This window comes from Notothenia coriiceps, unplaced genomic scaffold (assembly GCF_000735185.1).
Source record: "Notothenia coriiceps isolate Sejong01 unplaced genomic scaffold, NC01 NC01_scaffold00037650, whole genome shotgun sequence".
NCBI lineage: Eukaryota > Metazoa > Chordata > Actinopteri > Perciformes > Nototheniidae > Notothenia > Notothenia coriiceps.
This window is the reverse complement of record NW_011370351.1, coordinates 149,846-169,922: the sequence shown is the minus strand read 5'-3', so window position 1 is coordinate 169,922 and position 20,077 is coordinate 149,846. Positions and strand designations below refer to the sequence as shown.

Here is a 20,077-nt window from a genome sequence, read left to right as displayed (position 1 = left end):
ATTTACAAATAAAATACCCCATTATAACAATGGACTTTATCTTTATGTATTTATTATATATTACCCCCTCAGGCTGATTTTGGAAAAGGAAATTAACCATTGTTTGGTGTTTTTCCCTTATTTATCTAAAACAAATGACATGATAAATTAATTGTGTTTATGTGTGTAAGACTTGTGTTTCTGCCCCTGCCATTGCTGCACAAGGTTGCAACATTGTAGATAAATTCAACCACCGACACCTGTCTCCTCTCACATTCTTCTATTCTGCAAATTTGGGGTGGGACACAATAAATAAAGCTTCGCCAGTTTGTTTGTTTTATTGCACAGTCAAGACATAACAATAACGGCATCACGCCGCTCAGGTAGCTTTGCGAACATCGCTCAAAACATTTGGAGTTGGGAACTGCTTTCTGTAGAAGCTGCTGCATCCCGTCCTCAGAGTAAATTGCCAGAAGCGCCGACACTTCCTCATCATTCCACCGCTCCGGTGTTGTAGTACGTGTGGTCATAACTGCTTTAAAGTACAAAAAAACTACTCGCTCAGGTGTGGATGTGGTTTTGTAGCGAGGAAAAAAAAGGCTGCCTAACAAAACAAATTCAGAGTCTAACGGGGCGTGGTTTGCAATTCGCCCAGCCAATAGAAATGGAATAGAAATTGGCACTCTTTTATCACTGGGTTCGTACCACCTCTTTAGCAGGGACTGAAAATGGCCAAAAGAGTTCCCGGCACTGAGTAGTCCCGGCGGTGTGAACGCGACATTATTGGTACTAACGGAACTAAAGAACCAAAGTACCAGGGAAAGTCCTGCGGTGTGAATGCGGCTAATTACAGGAAGAGCTTTACTGTGTGTTGACCCATTTAATTTTGGGGAAACCGTACGTAACTGCTTCCTCTTGCTTGTTGCTCCTCTGGGATTAGATTTTATACATTGTGTTTTTTCTTTTTCTAACCAAACAGTCTTTGATGTAAAATGGGTCTCCTGCAGAGGCAAATTAACCTGTATCCATGGAGTCTGGTCATTATGTCATGGTCAATGTGGGTAAAGAGACCATAGGTAAAGACACTTACTCGTGAACGTGTAAATGTGCCATTTCCCTCCACTGACTGCAACATACACACATTCATCGGGCATGAGCTCGGAGGGGAAGGATTGATCGCTGTCCTTGGCCACAGCCTCCAACACCCCTCCCCATGTTCACACCTCCCACCTCCACACCGCCTGCCTCCCTCGCTCTGCTTCAGTGATGCAGGTGGAGGCTTGACCTAAAATCTGGGGTGATAAATGACTCCCGTCTTGCTGATGCTAGCAGTCCAAATGGGTGTGTGTTTGTGTGTGTGTGTGTGTGTGTGTGTGTGTGTGTGTGTGTGTCTCAATCTCAGCCCAGCCTGCTTTGCTGCTTCGTTTCCCAGATTGTAGCCATTAGCTTTTAGATCCATGTATATTGCACCTTGAAATCAACTTTAATAGTAAGCCTACTTTAAATGATTCATTTAGTTCTTTATTTAATAAAAAAAAATATTGTAGTATTAAATCCAATCTGAACAAAAATGTATACAGTAGGCCTATGTTGTAAAATGTGCAGTTGACGAAGGTTAAAAATAAAAGAAATACAACAAAAAACAGTGTTATTTTTTCTCACATGATTATGTACACATTTAGATAGAGATATACTGTATACACCTTATACCAATTTTTTTTTCTAAAAGCAACCACTTACAAATACATGTAGGCCTACATAATAGGCACACCAATCCATACTTATAAGAATGATAAGAAAAAGAGGATTTGCATTACTTATAACATTGATTCTTCAGAAAAATATAAAATCACAAGATAAATTCCAAAATGTCCTTAAATGTTCATACAGGGACTTACATTGAAATGTGTATGGTTATCCTTCTGAATAATATAATAAGAGTAAGTCGCCACTAAGAGGGTAAATAAGAATGATGCTTTTAATGACTAATTTCCATACACAATGTGCCATGCTGAGCTAAACTACTCTTTTGATGCTGCATGGTGCACCCCTTTGTTTCAAAGACTACTTCCACTGCACGGAGCTGGGGGGCACCAAAGTCTGCTCTCCAATCTCCTCTCTCCTCTCTCTCCCCACTGTATTCCACAGCCTCCCTCTCATCTGTCCCCCCTTTTGTGTAGCTACCCGAATAAATTAGCAACCCAAGTCGCTGAAGGGAGGAGGAGGGGGAGGAGAGTAGGGGGGCTGGGCCTTGTGGCGGAGGAGTCGGCTTTCAGTCGGTGAGGTGCACGGTGCCCTGAAGCGGCTCTGTCTCAGCGCATACTAACACACGCCGAGTCTGAGTGACTGGATGCTGATGGGGAAAAAAAGAGGAGAGAAACGTTTAAGATCAGCGAAAGAGCGGGCAGAGCACTGCGGAGCCACAGACGGATCCTTTCTTCTGCAGACAGCGAAGGAACCGGAGAGATTCACAGCTGATCTGAACGCGCTCACCTGACACGGGGACCAAAAAAAGACCCTTCACTGGAGGAATAACATATCCTACCCGTCTATTGGATTAGACCATCCGTGGAACTGTCATTTTTTGTGTGGATATTATGTAAAAAGAAAAAAATAAGCCCAGTCCAGCTGGCCAGAGAGGCTCCATTCAAGATTTTTGTCCTGGTGGATTGTGTGTCGAAAGGGGGAATTGGAAACCCGTTTGCATACTAATCAGTTTTGGAGAGGAGATCCAGAGCAAACATCCAGAGCTGTGGAGTGGGTCAGATGAATGTAAGTGACAGCTGCTTTATTTTCATCATGTGCACTGATGCTTCTGAACAATAAGGGGGAAAGGTAGAGATATTTGCTCTTTTTGGGTGGGAGCTTCTGGCTCTCCCTATAGATGGGTGCACCCTACATCTGCACCTTGCATGCTTGAGCTGGTAGCTTGTCCGGGTACTGAGATGTAGGGAAACCATACTACAGAGGCAACAATAGTATTAGATCAATGGATCCTGAATATGCAGCATCGCCTGGTATTGATTATTGATCCATTTTCACAGACAACCTGGCTAAACAGCCAGATAAAAAAAAAAAAAAAAATCTCTTTTCAAAATATATGCTGAACATGAAAGGGAGGTTTAGTCAGTAGGCCTGTATATATTGTAGGCGTCTTATTATGTCTTATGGAACTATATGTTGACTGTAAGTAAGTGGTTTCCTCCTCAGGGATTCCTAGTGTGTGTGAATATACTTAATTATGGATTGAGGTCCGGACCACTTTAAGGGAAACAACTATAGTGGACCAATCTACTTAATATTTCCTGGTGAGACCACTTAAGAAGACTGTGAGGCATCACTAGTGGAGAGCATTTTAAATACTGCTATTCACCTTTGAGCAAGGCACTGAGACCATTAACTACAGCAGGTTGCGCTCTGCTGTTGGTGTAGGTTACCATTTTTCTGTACGATTATGAAAACAGAACCAAAAATCGCAGAGGGACTATCTAAGTAGACATTAAAGATCATGTACCTGAAACATACAAATAAGAAGTCCAGGAGGATTTTAAATAGTTTTAATATCCAGCAAATACATTCTGACACAGTTGTACTTATTTTGATCACAAAGTGTATTTATGGCTGCCAGTGCTGTCTGTTTACATGGCCAAAAGCTAAACAAGGGAACCCAGGGGCATATTTAAGTGCCTAACCACAATAGTTATTCCAGTCATATCTTGTGTCCGTTGGCATCCACAGCTCGTAGTTTCTTGCTGTAAAGAAGGATACGTATCTTTGCATTATTACACTTTCCACTTACATGTTTCCCATGTGCTCTGGCTCTGTAGTATTCTCAGCCTCTGGTCTGCGTACAACCAGTCGGAGTTTGGTTTCTTGTAGAGTTATGAGGCGTGCAGCAGCAAGACATGTTCTAATAGAAACCATACGGATATTGGTGCGGCTGCAACTGAGTAGAGCTCATGTTTGTACAAACAACTCATAATTACTCACATCAGCTGCTTAGTGGGTCTCCTTTACAAAAGCAGGATTGTAACAAACTCTGGATAGGCTATTTTCTATCTGGGATTGATTCTTAAATATATTGTACATTAAATGGTGGTATGGCAGATAAGGTGTCCACCTTGACCCCTGAACTCCTTCTGATAGACTTATCCTCATACAATAACACCGCATAGAACTGATAGGTCTTGTCATTCACATTACAAACTGGGTTTCTAACACTATCTATAGTACCAAGTGTGTCAAGGCAGAGAGGTCAATTCATTCAATTAGTGTCAAGTCTTTTGGAGGCGCTTATCAACAAAGTAAACAGTCAGCTGTTTACCTTGCTCTCCATTTGGTTCAGTGCAGCTGAATGGATGAGCATTATACTGACTGCCACTGTCAGTGTATTCTCATCAGGGCTTTGTTCCAAATACATGCTCTTCTTAGACAACAGCATCCACTGTAAGACAGAAATATTACAATTACTTTTGGGGGAGGTGACTGCACTCTACCCTACAACCCCCATCCCTTCATTGTTTATCGGATTATTTGGGGTTCATGTTGGCAGCAACGTGGCATAAGACTTGGCTTGGTTTCTTCATATTTTTCTAAAAAAAACAGATGCTACTATGAATCATGCTGGCAAACATTGTTAAATCTCTGTTTCAAGCTTGAATACATTTTGGCTTTTGGTTAAGAAGAAATATAATACTGCCGTCCACAGCCTTAAAGGGTCTTTTTTTGTTTACTTTAATGGTATTTCTCCAGGGGATGTCCAAGTTGAGGCTTTATTCTTCTCCAAATCTCAAGCAATTATGAGAGTTTACTTTAAACTCTGGCGATATACAGTGTAATCAAACTGCGCCTTCACCACCCACATTGACACTGAAGTCATGCCTGTAATGTACACACTGTTGTCCTCTTTTTGTCTTCCAAAAAACCCAACCCATAACAAGGGAATTTAGTATTTTTAAGTCAAGTTTAATTATGTACATGGATTTCTCTATAACTCCTTTCTCACAGTCGAATGTCTGACTTTTTAATTAAAAATACAAAGACACCACACAAACAATATTGCAGAGAAAACTGTAGAGAGCGAAGGATTTGTTGTAATATCTGCTTCAGCTCATCGAATCATGGAGCACTGCCAGCAGAGAAAAAAAGAGTGAGGGGAAAAAACACAAAGCATCTTCCCACCCAAATGTTGCAGCTCAATCAAAAATCTGTCATATTGTATCCTAGAATAGTTTTTTCCTGGGTATTGTTGTTTGTGTGCAAGAGAAATCAGTACACCAATCGGAAAGTGACTCAGACACTTCCTCTCTCGCACACACACACACACACACACACACACACACACACACACACACACACACACACACACACACACACACACACACACACACACACACACACACACGTAAGCATACTCAGAACTGACCTTATTTCACCCAATTATATTTCTTTCTTTGCCCTTACCCAATCCCTAAACTATACAGAGGGCTTTAAATGCTAAATTGGCACAATTAAAAACAAGAAGAGTCAAAATAACCTTTTTGTTTTCAGAGTTAAAGAAATGGAACACACACTCCTGACAGTGTTACATGGGTAGCAGATGACAGCAAACCGAGCAACTAACGATTGTTTTCCTCTTGCCCGGCTCCACAAGTAGCTAGTGGAATTATTTACCCTCCGTCTTTCAATAACTGCACTTTGCTGATGCCTGGGGTTTGTGTTGGTGTCTTTATTTACCTCTCGGACCACCGTCTAAGCCATTACATAAACCCAAGACTCAATATTGAGGGGATTTCATGAAATGTCTGTTTATTAGGCAGCATGTAAACTATAACCAGTGTTAAGCCTCAATATGGCGTGATGGAGTAGCTTTGATTTCCTGGAAAGCCACTTTTGTTTGCATCATCCATCCACATGGTAGTAGAGTCGGAAAATAAGATTCCCATTGATAAGAAATCCCCAGTGCTGATTGCTCCACATTTCATTAACTTCACCCCTTCAGGGCCTGTTGGTTGCCATGGCAGCTACAATCACTAAGTCTACCATCTTGCTGCGATTATTATCATGAAATTTAAAGTAATTCCCCAAATCATATTGTAATTATAATGTGGCTGATCAGGTTGGTTTTAATTACCTCTGTAGCAGACCTTTAGGCATATTGGTGCATAAGCAGAATTTCTTAAATATGTATTACACAAATTAACAAAGATAAAAGCATGGTTTCATAATTTGTATTCTCTCTCTTATCCTCCTTTAGCATTAACCTTTCGGGCTTGTTTCACTTTTCATTCTCGCTTCTGCAACAGAAGGGAGAAAAAGTTTGAATTATGAGGCTTGAGTTCATTCTTTGCAATGTGTTATCAAAGAAACGTGTTAATAATAAATCAACTCTGGCAGAATGAATCAAACCCCGATACCTAATCATCCTGAGTCATACCTCATATTTTCGGACTGCAGCTTTTTCTTTTCCTGACAGTGTACTGTGGCTTTCCCAAGAGGAAACACAGATGTTACCTTTATACTTACAATATGAAGACCCATCTATCTGCTGTTCTGGAGAAGATATTACTGTATGACTGCCTCAACCAATCAAAGGATATGACTGCACTCCCCTGTCAGATGCAAAGTGATTGACTAGCTAGAGTTTTTAGATGGTGAAATTCAACTTTTGTTTGTTCTGATGCCCAGTTCTGAAGTAACCGCCTTCATCCTTATTCATGGTCTTTCTCCAGGCAGTAGGGAATGGATCCTGTTAGTGTAATGATCAGGTCAGCTGAATGGGAAAGACTACAGACACTGGCTAAATATTCAAAAACATATATCTTTCCAGTGGAACGCAGTAGATGCTTTCTGTCTATAGTGAGACTACTTTTGGAATAGTTCCACTTTCCTTCAGATAAACCAAGTCTCCAACGTTTTGACTTACTACAGTGCAATCTTCAAATTTGGATCAAACGAACTGGCCCCGACCACACCTTCAGATTCGGCTCTGGGATAATGACCGTTGGAAATGGGTTGTAATATTCCTGGAGGAAGCTGCAGATGGAAGTTCTCTAAAGTGTGGTGTTGTCTCGAGTTTCCCATCCTGTGCTTCTCAACCGTGGGTTGGACCTGTGACATTGGCTCCCGCGGTTGCCAAAGTGTGGCTTAATCTGAGGAACTCTGGGTTTCTCGTTGTTGCTATAGATGGATGGAAGCAGTGAGTTGGCTTCTGTGCATGTATTTTGCATGCAAGGAAGTGTGTGGCCTCTGAATATACTTGTGTAAATCTCATTTGTGGTGCAACCAATGATTCATATCATTAACAGTAAATCTATCAATGACTTTGTTGATTAATATAATTGTGTAGGCTATAAAATGTCCAAAAACAGCAGATGTTTAAAATGTTGGCTTGATTAGTCTCTTAAATGTTGTTTCTCATCATCAACAAATTACATAATTTAGAAATAATGTTAAATCTAATCGGTTCTCATAATCGATTTTGTTATCTGTGTGCAGTATATGCAAACATGTTTTTGAATGAGCTGTTGTATTATTTTCATTAGTCTCATGAATATATGAATGTTGGACTGGTTCTGAGTGAAGATGAATGACATGTGGTAACCGCTGCCCTTCTGGGTTCATGACTGATGATAAACTTCTAAGTTCTGAGGCAAGCAGCGAGAGGAAGAGAGAGCCGGTGTGTGTGTGTAGAGTCTCATGTGTTTTTAATGAAGTAAGTGAGATGAGCTTCTGGTGGCTTCAAACACTTGCACAGAGCTGCGAGCTGCATGTAGGGCAACGCGGCTCAGGTACTACAGCGTGTTATGCAAATTAAAGGATTCAGATCCTGTATGTGTGTGTGAGACAAAAGCAGTACAAATAAAAAGTTGGCTATTGAGAAATGTTTTTTGTTTCATGGCATCTTAGAGATTGGGAACAGTGGCCTTTTAATAGGATCAAACATGTAATTAGTTTGCCATTGATAGTACTGTCAGAGAATCAAAGCGCCATTGATCAGTACTGAAGTTAATTGTTGATTTGAAGCCTCACACCATCTATCATATCTCTGTATTATTTAGTCATGATTTGCATCTGATGTTTATTGATGTCTGTTTGACTTTGAAAAACAAATTAAAACAAAGACGGACAGACTTAATTCCCAGGCTTAGCACAAGAAATATAATGGAGTAACATGATACAAAGGCTTTCTCTTAGAGAACAGCTGCCGGCGCGCCACTAACTCGAGGGTTGACGGATAATTTTATTACTAATAAGCTAAGTCGCCACCCCATAATCTGAGATAGAGATGCCAGACTGTCTTTCCAAAAAAACCACAGAGCATTTCTGTTCGGAGGATACTGACCTCTTTTCACCCTAAGAAAACTTTGCTCTGTTAACCTTAACTGGCAGGCTGTTCAAAAAATGTTTTATCGCTCTGATTAATGTTTATGTTTTTTCTGCTATAAAACCATGACCTGAGAAAACCTTCTGCCCGGTTTGCTATTAGGCTATGCCACTAATTATAAAGTTTGGTGGAATGTGGAAAAAGATTAAAGTGTGTGCTTGCCGTGTTAGTGTGTGTATGTTACAAGATGGATCTACGGTTTCCCCTCTCTTGATCCTGTTTTGGCTATTAGCTCAGTGTTTTGTCTGTTCACTTATCCTCTGTTTGTTCAGTAACACATGCTGTTATTCTTCTGATATAATACTGTATGTGTGTGTGTTATTGTATTCATCAATAGTGGGGACTTAAGTTCTTATTTCCAAATTGGGGACTTACTTCCCATATATCCCTATAGCAGTCCCCGCAAAGTTAAGCATTCAAATCAAGACTGGGTTAAGTTTACGTTAACGTTTTGAGCTATACATTTACGATAAGGATAACCCCACAGGTAATTAAAGTTAGCCAATTAGCTGACTCTCAAAACTACTACACAATCACAAACAGGAAAATAAGTAATTTAGTATTCATTGCAATCGAAATGAAAAAAACAACAACTCTAGACTGGTTAGGGGTCATTCACATCAAATTACATCCAAATCTAATCCATTTCATAAAGGCATTTGTTTGAGCCAAATAAGCGTATTTATCTAATTTCACCAGTGAGGTAATGGAGTTGGATTCAGGGACTTGGTTCAGCTCAACGTTTGCCCTTGTGGGATATTAAACATGCTCTGATGGGGAGGGGTGAGGAGTGATGGTAGATGGCAGCTGTTGCTTCACCTTCAGGGATATCTTGCCTCACCAATCTTTTTTTCTACCCTGCTGACCTTGTACTCTTTTCTTTTATATTATTCTCTTTTCATATTTTTCCTTAATTTTCAGCCAGTTTCTAAATGTTTCTCTTCAAATAATATACATTCAAAACACACAAAGACTCACTCATTATAGAAACCAAACCCGCTGCACATTCACTTGGCAGTGTGGCCTTGAAAGTTGAGGGGTTAGTGAATCACCTCCGGCTGTGTTTTCACTTGCTGCATGGCTTCACTGACGGTCCAGAGGGTACATTATTTATGTGGGTGCGTGTGAGTCTGCGTGTGTGTGTGTGTGTGTGTGTGTGTGAGATTCAGCACTCACTCAGCTTATGGTTAACTTATTTATATTCCCGTCTCTGACACCGTGGCAGTGTTTCTTTTAGGAAACCTCATTCAGAATCAAACTTCTCTTCTGCATCTCTAGTTCCACTTCTTCCTCTGTTCCTTCCATCTCTGACTGTCACTTTCTTTCTCCCTCCGCCTGTTGAGCAAAATCTAGGACGTTTTGTCACAGGGGACCTGATGCAGTTTGTAAGCATTATGTGACTGTATTCCAGCCTGACATCCACAGTGAGAGTAAATAAACAAATCTGAGTCATCGCAACAGCCTTGAATTGTCTTGCCTCTGCTACAGAGTCTCGGATTCTTATGCGGTTGTTTTTCCCAAACTCATATCCACATGGAGTTCAGTAAGAACTTTAGTGAAGAGATGCAAGTCTTTCAGAGAAACAAGTTGAGCTTAAGTAGGAGCAGCATAGCGAATTGTGACAGATTTGATAACTTAAAGGAGTCATGATTTAAAAATGTACAACGGCTGTGAAGAGCATTTTGATGATTTTCTTGCAGGTTAAAAACGGGATGCAACAGATGAATCACAGATTTCCAACATGTGGACACTCAAGAGATGTTTCTTTATGGCTGAGGATGAAACAAAAAATAGAAAAAAGTCTGCTTTTATACAGTACATCACTTTCCCATCATCATTTCACATCCAAAGGAGAGTATAAAGCCAAACAATTAGAACATATCTCACTTTGATACCTTTTTGAATTGGAACAAAACATTTCACATGCACGCAACATTCACTTCCTTATCCCAGAGAATAGGACCTGTGTCTTCTAGTTTATTTTTTCTACTCTGCTCTTCGGAATAGAACAAAAACTGCAATATGAAACGAAAGTGTTCAGTCTCAGTAGGCACCTGGCACAGAGGCACGCTCTCAATGTGAACTGACCTACTCTCTGAGATGACGTGGCCCCCCCCCCCCCACCTACGCTCTGTGTCCACTGATGTCACTGACATGGACATTTATGTAGGAAATAAGTAATAAAATAAAACTCTAGAGCACAACTTCAGGGACAGAATTAAACAAAGACTTTCACAGAGTTATGGTAAACTGGGAATGTTCCAGTTTGGTTCCCTGGTACAAGAGATTTTGGTTACTGGTAAACGTTGGATTAGATATTATGATACAAGATCAAAATATTATAGGACTCTTGGTTATACAAGGGCGAACCAGATACAATTTGTATCTAATGTCAGTTGAGTTTTACCAATGTTTCTTTCACGTTCCACTTTACAGTATGCATTTGTGGCTGGGTTAGTTTTCACTTTGTATCAGATCAACCAATTGACCTCCGGCGTAACCAAGGAACTCACTTCATCATAATTAATTCAAAAGTGCTTACTTGTATTTTACCCGTCTCCACAAACCAGATACATAGGTTGGGTTTCTCAAGTTGTGAGAGCCTTTACGGCCGCAGGGATCCCCTGGGTGAGGTAACCCAATTGTATGACAAAGTCATGAACTCTCTTGGCACATAGTAGTATTATTATTGAATTATTGATTGTGCTTTTGTGCAGCACGTATATTTCAGTGTGTGTATAAGTGTCCAGACAGTGGACGTCTGGCTGAGTGAGGGGCTGGTGTTACGATACTTTAAGATTTCATTTTGCTTGAGTCAGCTATGGAAATAAATTGAAACTGATATCCAACTTTAGTGTAGTCTGGATGAAGTCTGGGAGGAAGGAAAAGGCAAAAGTTGAACTGAGGAAACGTAGTTATAGGTGAATTGAATGGGATTTAAAAACCAACGCACACACACACGACACACATGCATATGGTCACAGTTCTAGTGACAGCTGGTTTTCAAACGGGACGTCTATATCCAGAGATCCGGGATAAGGCGACTCAAGGGGGGGACAGGGGTCATAGTTGTCGTCCCCCCAAACACACACACAACCCAAACGACATGAAAACTGAGATGCTAAGCATTCCTCCATCCTTTACCCCCCACCAGCCTCTCAGCCCTCCTTCCCTCTTCTCACAAAGCCTGCTTCACCACAGCCTGGCCTAACCTTTTATTCTCAGTCATTTAATGAGTTGGTGTCACTCTAGCCACCCTGTAATTGTACACTTGCTGAAAACTGTCATAAAACTTTTTTTTTTGTTACGCTATCAAATGGCACTAAAACTACAACCATCTCCAATCCTAACACCATATAGGGCACAGGCTTGCAATGGTTTGCAAGAAAGCTGTTGCAATATGAGAACATTTGTTCTTTAAACCTTATCCTTTTTGCTGTTGGGGTTTTCAATGTGTGAAGACAAAGTTCAATCCACTGTCTGGCTGTATTTTTTTTGAATTTCTCAGCCTGTTCCTTTACTTCTTTCCCCCGTCTGACTTTACTGTCAATCATAAGACTTGGCCAATGTTTGTTCTGGGTTACACAGAAGCAGTTGCAGGGCTAAATGAGTGGCTGCCAGCTATCTACAGTCAATGCCAGACCTCTCAACCGCTGAGGAACTAGCTGAATCCAATGCTGTTCCATCAAAGCACAAAAACATGGTTGAGATAGAGGCGGTAGCGAGTGGCCGTTTCTTCCTTGGAACTACGTGACTTTTGGTCCTGTTTAGCTTGGCCCACGGGTAGCTATAGCGTGCCCTACTATATCTGCTTAGTCCATTAGAGGGGACTGACGGAGGGAAGGAGGAGGGACAGACATGGGAGGGATACGGAGATAGAGGGGCCTGCTCAGAATTGGAACTGCATGAGGAAAAGCTATTCCCCACAACTGAGATACGACAAAATGAACACATTCACACACATCCTCGTACACATACTCTTTCAAATAGTCACATCCTATAGAAAAAACACTATGGTTTTCTATTATATGGTTACAGCACTTAGGAGTGGAGGCCCGTGCATTTGAGGCTTTGAGGCTTGCGCACAGCAGAAGGAGATTATGGGGGTGCAATGCCAGATATAATGTGGCTGAGACTGCATGGAGCCCTCCGGGTCTGACCTGCCTGTCAATGTGGTCGCACAGAGATGATGTCACTGCTCGCTTGCACATGTGTTGTGCAGCCGTACAAAGACATGGATGTACAAAACCCCATTCAAGCAGACAATACAAGTTCAAACTGATTTGTAGTTTATAACTTTTTATTGAAATGAAGTTAGAGATACACACATTCATGTAAACTTTAACATCATCTATCATTATAAGCAGAATGTTATGAAGAGTGCCACTAGAGGGAGTGAATCAGGTGGCTGTCTTTTCAACTTCCCTTCTCTTCTGCCAGTTTCCTTTCAGCACAAGCTATATTTGAGGCATTGCTCTATCCATTCATCATCAGTTAGTGTTTTCCAATGTAAGCATAAGAGTATTACAGCACACGTCAAAAGGGAGATGATGTCATGCACCGACTGCTTAATGACAGATTGCTGCCGTGCGATGTGTTCATCAATATAACCTCTCACTGACACTCAACTGAAGCAATGAGGGAAAGAAGATTTAAAGAGACACACATGTCCCTCCTTTCAATACACCCTTTCTTTCTTTTTGAATCAGCTCATTGGTCCCTAATGACAATAAGGCAGTCGAGACAAAGCCATAATCACTCGTCAAAATGTAACTTGTCCAAATCCACTTTTTCCTGCAATCTTTGTCCTCCTGTTGTTCTCAATGGTTGCAATATGATACTGTATAGGGTATTCATTTTGTCACAGCAGGGTCTCCAAAGGCAGCAATAAGTCTTTCTTAACATCATTACCCCCCTAATTATCTCTGAAGCTTTTCCTTTTTCAACTTTTTTCTTTTCCTCCTGTGCTTATTTCAGAAAGACAGTCACATAGACTCAAACACACACAACTACTCTGACACCCAGCAAAAAACAACAAAAGAGAGGTGTTACGTGCTCAGGCTCAGCTCAGCTTCCCTCTTTGCATAGGAGTTCAGCAACTGTCCGCTGCAGCCGTCTGGACCAGATGTAGAGGTCAGCGACCAGAGGGGCCAGCCTCAGTGTCCCTCTCTCTGTCCCAGTGGACCTATAGACTTTATTAATCCCTTCTCCTTGGAGGGCTCATAAACTACCGCAGAAGGTCAGGGTCAGGAGAAGGACTTGTGGAAAGGATGATTGGAGGAAGATTAATAATATATAAAATAATGTTTTTCATTTGCTTTTATATTCTGCTCATATATAAAGAATTTAAATATTCTTTCAGGAGTCTTGTACATTTAGAACCTTAACAACAAAATAGTTTTCACTCAATATTGCCAATGCATGTGAATAATGAGGTACTCGTGCAAACATACATGGTTGTTTTTGCACTACAGACTTGAGAATACTTGAATGAAATAATTACATTTATCTGGAAGATGAGAAAATATTTCAGCTTTTGTATGTGTGTCACAATATATAGTAACTAATTCAGTGAATGTTCTTTGACTGCAGAGTGCAACCTTACTCTGATGCTTTATTAGAAAACATCCTCTTGATCTCTTTGGAGTAGAACTCAGTTTTTCCATCAACCTGCAGGAAGGGAAGTGTATGGTCCTTTGTGTGTATGAGTGTGCTACGCTTTAACTCAACGTATGTGCAGTCAGACACTGCAGCCGACACCAGGCTGGCTTTCCCTCTAGAGGTGAAAGACATTCCTAAAGTTAACTGTCCAGACCGTACATGCACTAGGGGAGTGATTGTCTGTCTGAATGTGGCTGGCCAGCAAAGGCCAAAACGTAGAGATGTCCCGATCCGATCACGTGATCGGGGATCGGAGCCGATCACGTGATTTTCAAAAAATCGGAATCGGGAGAAAAAAAATCGGGGATCGGGATTTTCTTTTTTCTTTTTTTTTTTTTAAATACTTTTTTTTACATTTTGTATTCAATGCTACAAAACAAAAATGACCATGTTCAAGTCTTAAAGTCATCCTGAGGCCTTAGTTTTGGTTTCAAATGACAGAACATCATGTATGTGTTGCTTCTTTGGGGCTTGTTTTCATAGACCTGGTTGCTTATTTCTCTCAAATCTGGCAACAGAGTGGGCGCAGTGTCTAATTGTAGCAGTAAGCTAACGAGTACTGAAAGCTTTATTTTGTTTTGATCCAATGCTGCACAACTGAACTGATCCAATGCTGCTGTGAAAGAAAGAAGCTATATCCATGTTGGATAGAATATCCAATTTAAATAAGAAAAAATAACCTTAAGGGACAACTTGAATGCTTTTTTTTTTCTTAATGCATTGCATAAAGATCGGATCGGGAAAAATCGGTATCGGCAAATTGTCAAAATCAAATGATCGGAATCGGATCGGGAGCAAAAAAAGGTGATCGGGACACCCCTAGCCAAAAGCCTCCATTTATAACTAACCTCCTGTCTGCTACTGGCCCTTTGCCTGCATCACACATCCATAGTGTTGATCATGTGCACCAAACATGAGCTTATCTAAGCAGGACTCTTTCACATTCCAGAGGGTTTAGGTGTTCAGTGTTGAAGATTGTTAAAGCAGCATCCCTCTGGACTCCAACTGTGATGAATGAGTTTTGTTAGGGCTTGATGGTCCTCCACATTGCAGGATGTTTTCAAGAGTTACACGCTCAATAAATCTTTCCTTGTAAATGGGAGAGGAACATGCATAAACAATTGGTCTGATTTTGAGCACAATGTAAATATTTGTAGACCTCATCAAGGGGTAAAATGAGCCTCTATCTCGTGAGAGTTGGGAGCGGCCATACAGGTTCAATTTGTATTTCCAGAATTATATTACAGTGAGCTAAAGTATGTGTGTCAAACCTGGGTCAAATACCATTTTCAAATAATTATTGGTGTTTGTTTTAACTTGCTGGAAGTACCAGATGGTGGGTCAGCTGCAGGATAATGTTCACAGTGTCAAGTGAGTTTTAGATAGCCCTTTAAACTCTTGCGAATGCCTTTCTTGCAGTCAATTTGCCAACTGATGAGGCAAATCCACACTTCTCACACACCAGGAACATAAAGAACGTCTTGCAAAAGAGTTTGACCCTAGATTGATGCATGCCTTTGTGGATACTTACAGCATGTGAATCTGTTCATGATTAGGACCAGCCTATGACTGATAAGATTGATATAGCATTAGCATGAGGAGGAGATTATATTTATGGATTTGTGCAAGATTTAGAGTTTGGGGAACATAGAGGCTAAGCTTACAGTCTTAAATGACTGCTTTTACCCATACAGGCTCTTGTGAAGCAGCCATATACTTAAGTTCCCATGCATTCCATGTATTTTTTAAGTATGTCTGTGTTTTTGTGTGTGTGTGTTTAAGGATATTATGCAAACATCAAATCTAAATATTACTAAGGATCTTGATGTCCATTTCAGTGTCTTTAATGTGTTTTCCCTTTGGATTTCAGTTTATGACCACTCTGGACACTTTAAAATGTTTTCATCCAGTGAATAAAATGTGTTATCCTTCAGATACATATAGTTTATGACTCTGTCCTCAATGTGGTCCAAGCAAATGTGGATCCTGGACAGATTTAGCCTTCCATTTATGTGCTCTTTCAAATATTCCCAATCCTGCTGAAGAGTTCTTTCCAAACTCTTATTTATATCCATATATATATCATTTTCATTTGTAAAAAAGCTCAAATACATCACACAGTGTCTTTTATAGGTTGTGGATTATTTAAGTGTTAGCATATTGTTATTCAAGGATTACAAATACATACTAAACAAAAATAACAATTTGTTTTCATTTTGTGCTAAGGGAGCAAGATCATTTTCAAAATGTATTTAAATAGAGGATAAGGAAAGTAGTTCCTTTCTCAATTTACACATCATAAAATATATCTGTACTAATATTTTCTTTAAAGTGTTTTTTTCTTTCTCTCTTGTTTCCGTCTTACAGGTGTAGCAGAGCCCAGCCATGACGATAACCAGTAAAGGGTCAAGACGGAGGGTTTGGGTCAGCGGACCTTGTTTGTGTTCCTGGCGAGGAACGCAAGTCTTTTATTTATGCATGGTCCTTGTTCTTGTTCAGTCTACAACTGTCTTCGGAGCACTGGAGCTCCAGCTGGATGAAGAGCAGCCGGCAGGGACCATCGTTGGTGATATCAGCGCTGGGTTACCACCTGGTGAAATCGGAGGTCTTTACTTCATCTCGGACCATGAGAGCACAGGCGTCAGCAATGATCTCAACATCGATGAAAACACAGGCATCATTACCACTGCACAACGTCTGGATCGTGAGCAGAGAGACCACTATAGCTTCATCGCTGTCACAATGACAGGAGTCACTATTGAGGTGTCGATCACCGTTAACGACATCAACGACCATGCACCTGTGTTCCCCAAAAAGAAAGCCGTTCTTAAAATTCCCGAGCACACAGCAGTTGGCACAAGGTTTTCCCTGGAGCCTGCAACAGATGCGGATAAGGACCAGCTGACCACTCAAGGCTACGCTATACGAGAGGGTAATGTAGGCCAAGCCTTTAGACTGGAGACCAAGAGAGCTGCTAACAAGGTGTTGTATCTGGATCTCGTAGTCAATGGTCTTCTGGACAGGGAGAAGCGCTCATTATACACCTTGGTCGTTGAGGCCTTTGATGGGGGCTCAACAAAAAGGATGGGATCCATGACCCTAGACGTCACTGTGACGGACATCAACGATCACGCGCCACTCTTCAATCAGAGCAGATACCATGCTATTATCTCGGAAAGTCTCCCACAAGGCAGCAGCATCCTACAGGTTAGCTCAAGTCTTATCAGGGTTTAGACAGTGATTTGTTACTTCAATAACAGTTCCTGCGCCCGTAAATCCAAATGTTTCAGGGTATTTTCTAATTTCAGTTTCTTATCTTTCCAGGTGTTTGCAACAGATGAGGACGAAGGTGATAATGGTCTTGTCCTTTATGAAATCAACCGGCGTCAGAGTGACCCTGATCGCTCCTTTGTCATGGATATCAAGTCAGGGGTCATCACTTTGAATAGGCCCCTGGATTATGAACTGAAGAGGGTTCATGAACTGGTGGTCCAGGCCAGGGATAACGCCAGCCAACCTGAGGTAATTGCATTATGGGTATTCCTAAGATTCCTAAAAGAAAATAATTAACCGTATTTGTCCTCTACAATAATGCAAAGTAGATTCATTTCAGTACTCACTAACATGAATCATGTGCATTTTCTCAGGTTACCAATGCATTTGTGACCATTCATGTCCGTGACTTCAATGACAACCAGCCAACCATGACCATCATCTTTCTGAGTGAGGACGGCTCACCAAGGATCTCTGAAGGGGCCCAACCAGGCCAGTACGTAGCTCGGATTTCTGTCACAGACCCCGACTATGGAGAGTACGCTAATGTGAATGTATCTCTTGAGGGGGGTGATGGGAAGTTTGCCCTCACAACCAAGGACAGCATCATCTACCTGATATATGTTGACCAGGTCTTGGACAGAGAGGAACGGGATTCGTATGACCTGAGGGTTATGGCCACAGACTCCGGCACGCCTCCCCTCAGAGCAGAGTCATCTTTCACAATTCAGGTGATTGATGTGAATGACAACCCCCCTCTGTTTGACCAGCAGGCCTACAGACAGACTATCCCTGAGGTTGTCTATCCTGGCTCCTTTGTTCTCCAAGTTACTGCCAGGGACAAGGACCAGGGCCCCAATGGGGACGTACGATATAGCCTCCTCAAGGGCAAAAACTCTCACTCTGATTGGTTTTCCATTGACCCGGTCACAGGGATCATTACCACAGCGACAGCCCTAGATTTCGAATCAGAGCCAGCACCTAGCGTAACTGTGGTAGCAATGGATGGAGGCCGCCCGCCATTGTCTTCCACAGCCAAGGTGGACATTGTGCTCCAGGATGTTAACGATAACACACCTGTGTTCTCCAGCAACTTCTACAATGCCTCCATAAAGGAGAACACGCCAGCTGGGACCTGTTTCTTGGAGGTAAGAGAAACCATAAATACGTTTTTTTATCATTCCTTCGTTCGCTCTCATTCTTCTTCTAAAAAAATCTCTTTTACTCTTCTTTATTTTGAAGGAAACCTGGCATTTATAATTCTCATGAGGCGCACCGTGTTGGCCACAACACTGTTGTCCTACTTATGCAGCCAAAACCAAGTATTCTCTGTCTCCCCTGTACTCTCATCTCTTTATTCACTCTTTTCTCTCACACACTCCCCTTAAGCTCTCTCTGATTACTCCCCTGGCAACAGCCTGATTTATACATCAATATAAAAGAGTATTGAAGTCAACGTTTTGTCTGAACTGAACATCTGTCTCAAAGTCCTCTTTCAGGAAAGATTGGTGCACTTGGAAGCATGTGATTCATAAAAACTAGGGTATGAGATGAGTAGCCAAGCCATTCAACATGTTCATTTAGGGTTAAAAAGATGTGTAAAGGTACTAGAAAGAAGAAACAGAGAAAAGGAGGCAGTCTATACCTGCATTCCTGAGGAGATTTACTCTGTGCACGTATGTCCTCTCTCTCACCTCATACGGTTGCCGTGGTAACCAAGCCATCAGCGTAGAGTGAGCCCTTGGTATCTCGCGGCAGCTCGGCTGTATTGCTTTTATCTTGATTCCAGCAGCTCTAATATATAAGGAGGACCTCTCTTGAGAAATGAAAAAGGATGACTGGCTGTTTGTCTTCCAGCTAGGTCTTAACTTGGTATCATGCACCGTTTAGACCAACTGTTTTTACGGGTTGGCTAAACCCCTCTGCCGTGACGCGGCTGAGAGGAAAAATAAAAATGTCTGTTTCGTAGCATTTTCAAGAAAGACTGCTGCCTGAACATAACAGTGCAATGGCTCTAATAAATGTCTTTAAACCCCCAATCATACCAACTGGAATTAGATAAATAATGGTGGTTGAATTTCACATTCTTGCAAGTTCATTAAGCATGTATTTGGAAAGGATGGCTGGTATTCAGTGGAAATTGGCATATGGGCTTACTCCTTAGGGAGGATTGGAGATGAGGGAAATAAAAAATGTAATCAAGAGGAATGAAGATGATTTTAAATAAGATTATGAGAGGTGGAATGACCTTTGAAAGGAAAGCGGAAAGAAAAAAAGGGATGTGGTTAAAAACGGCGAGGTGTCTTTACCACCACTGATTGTCCATTGCTGAATTATTGAACCCTTTAAATTGGTCATAATGAGGCTCTGTTGAATTATTATGCCCCTCAATCAAGAACCCCATAATGTCAATTCCAGCTGTTGCCACCGTTGTTATAATCAACATTTTCTAATCCTAGCCAGCAGTGATTCTGGCAGTAGGTACATGCGTAATCCCATGCAACACGCTACGGGTGATTCTGATGCCAGAGTGAGTGAATACGGCTTGAATAGCTCATTCCGGCACGTTCCTCAAGGCTCGTTTAAACAGAGCCAAGATTCCCTGGACAAGAGTCTCCCACAGGGCCTGCCATTTACAGGATAATGGTATTTGGAGTAAACTTTTTTCCTGGGCTAATGGAATATATTGCCATTCAGATAGGACACACACACTTATGCTAGACCTTTTCGTTTCAGTTTTGTTCTGTATTTTCTCCATTTGCCTGCCAACCAACTGTC

At 41.3% G+C, this 20,077-nt stretch overlaps 1 protein-coding gene across 1 annotated transcript in view; it reads left to right on the top strand.

Moving 5' to 3' along the window:
* The first annotated feature begins 2,133 nt into the window (after positions 1–2,133).
* LOC104967747 (protocadherin-16-like) overlaps positions 2,134–20,077 on the top strand; it is a 72,367-nt gene continuing 54,423 nt past the window's right edge. Inside the window, exons 1-4 of the mRNA XM_010797271.1 lie at positions 2,134–2,751; positions 16,394–17,233; positions 17,351–17,548; positions 17,674–18,447. Coding sequence (XP_010795573.1) covers positions 16,412–17,233; positions 17,351–17,548; positions 17,674–18,447 — 1,794 coding nt within the window. The 5' untranslated portion in view covers positions 2,134–2,751; positions 16,394–16,411. The remainder of the gene's footprint in view (positions 2,752–16,393; positions 17,234–17,350; positions 17,549–17,673; positions 18,448–20,077) is intronic.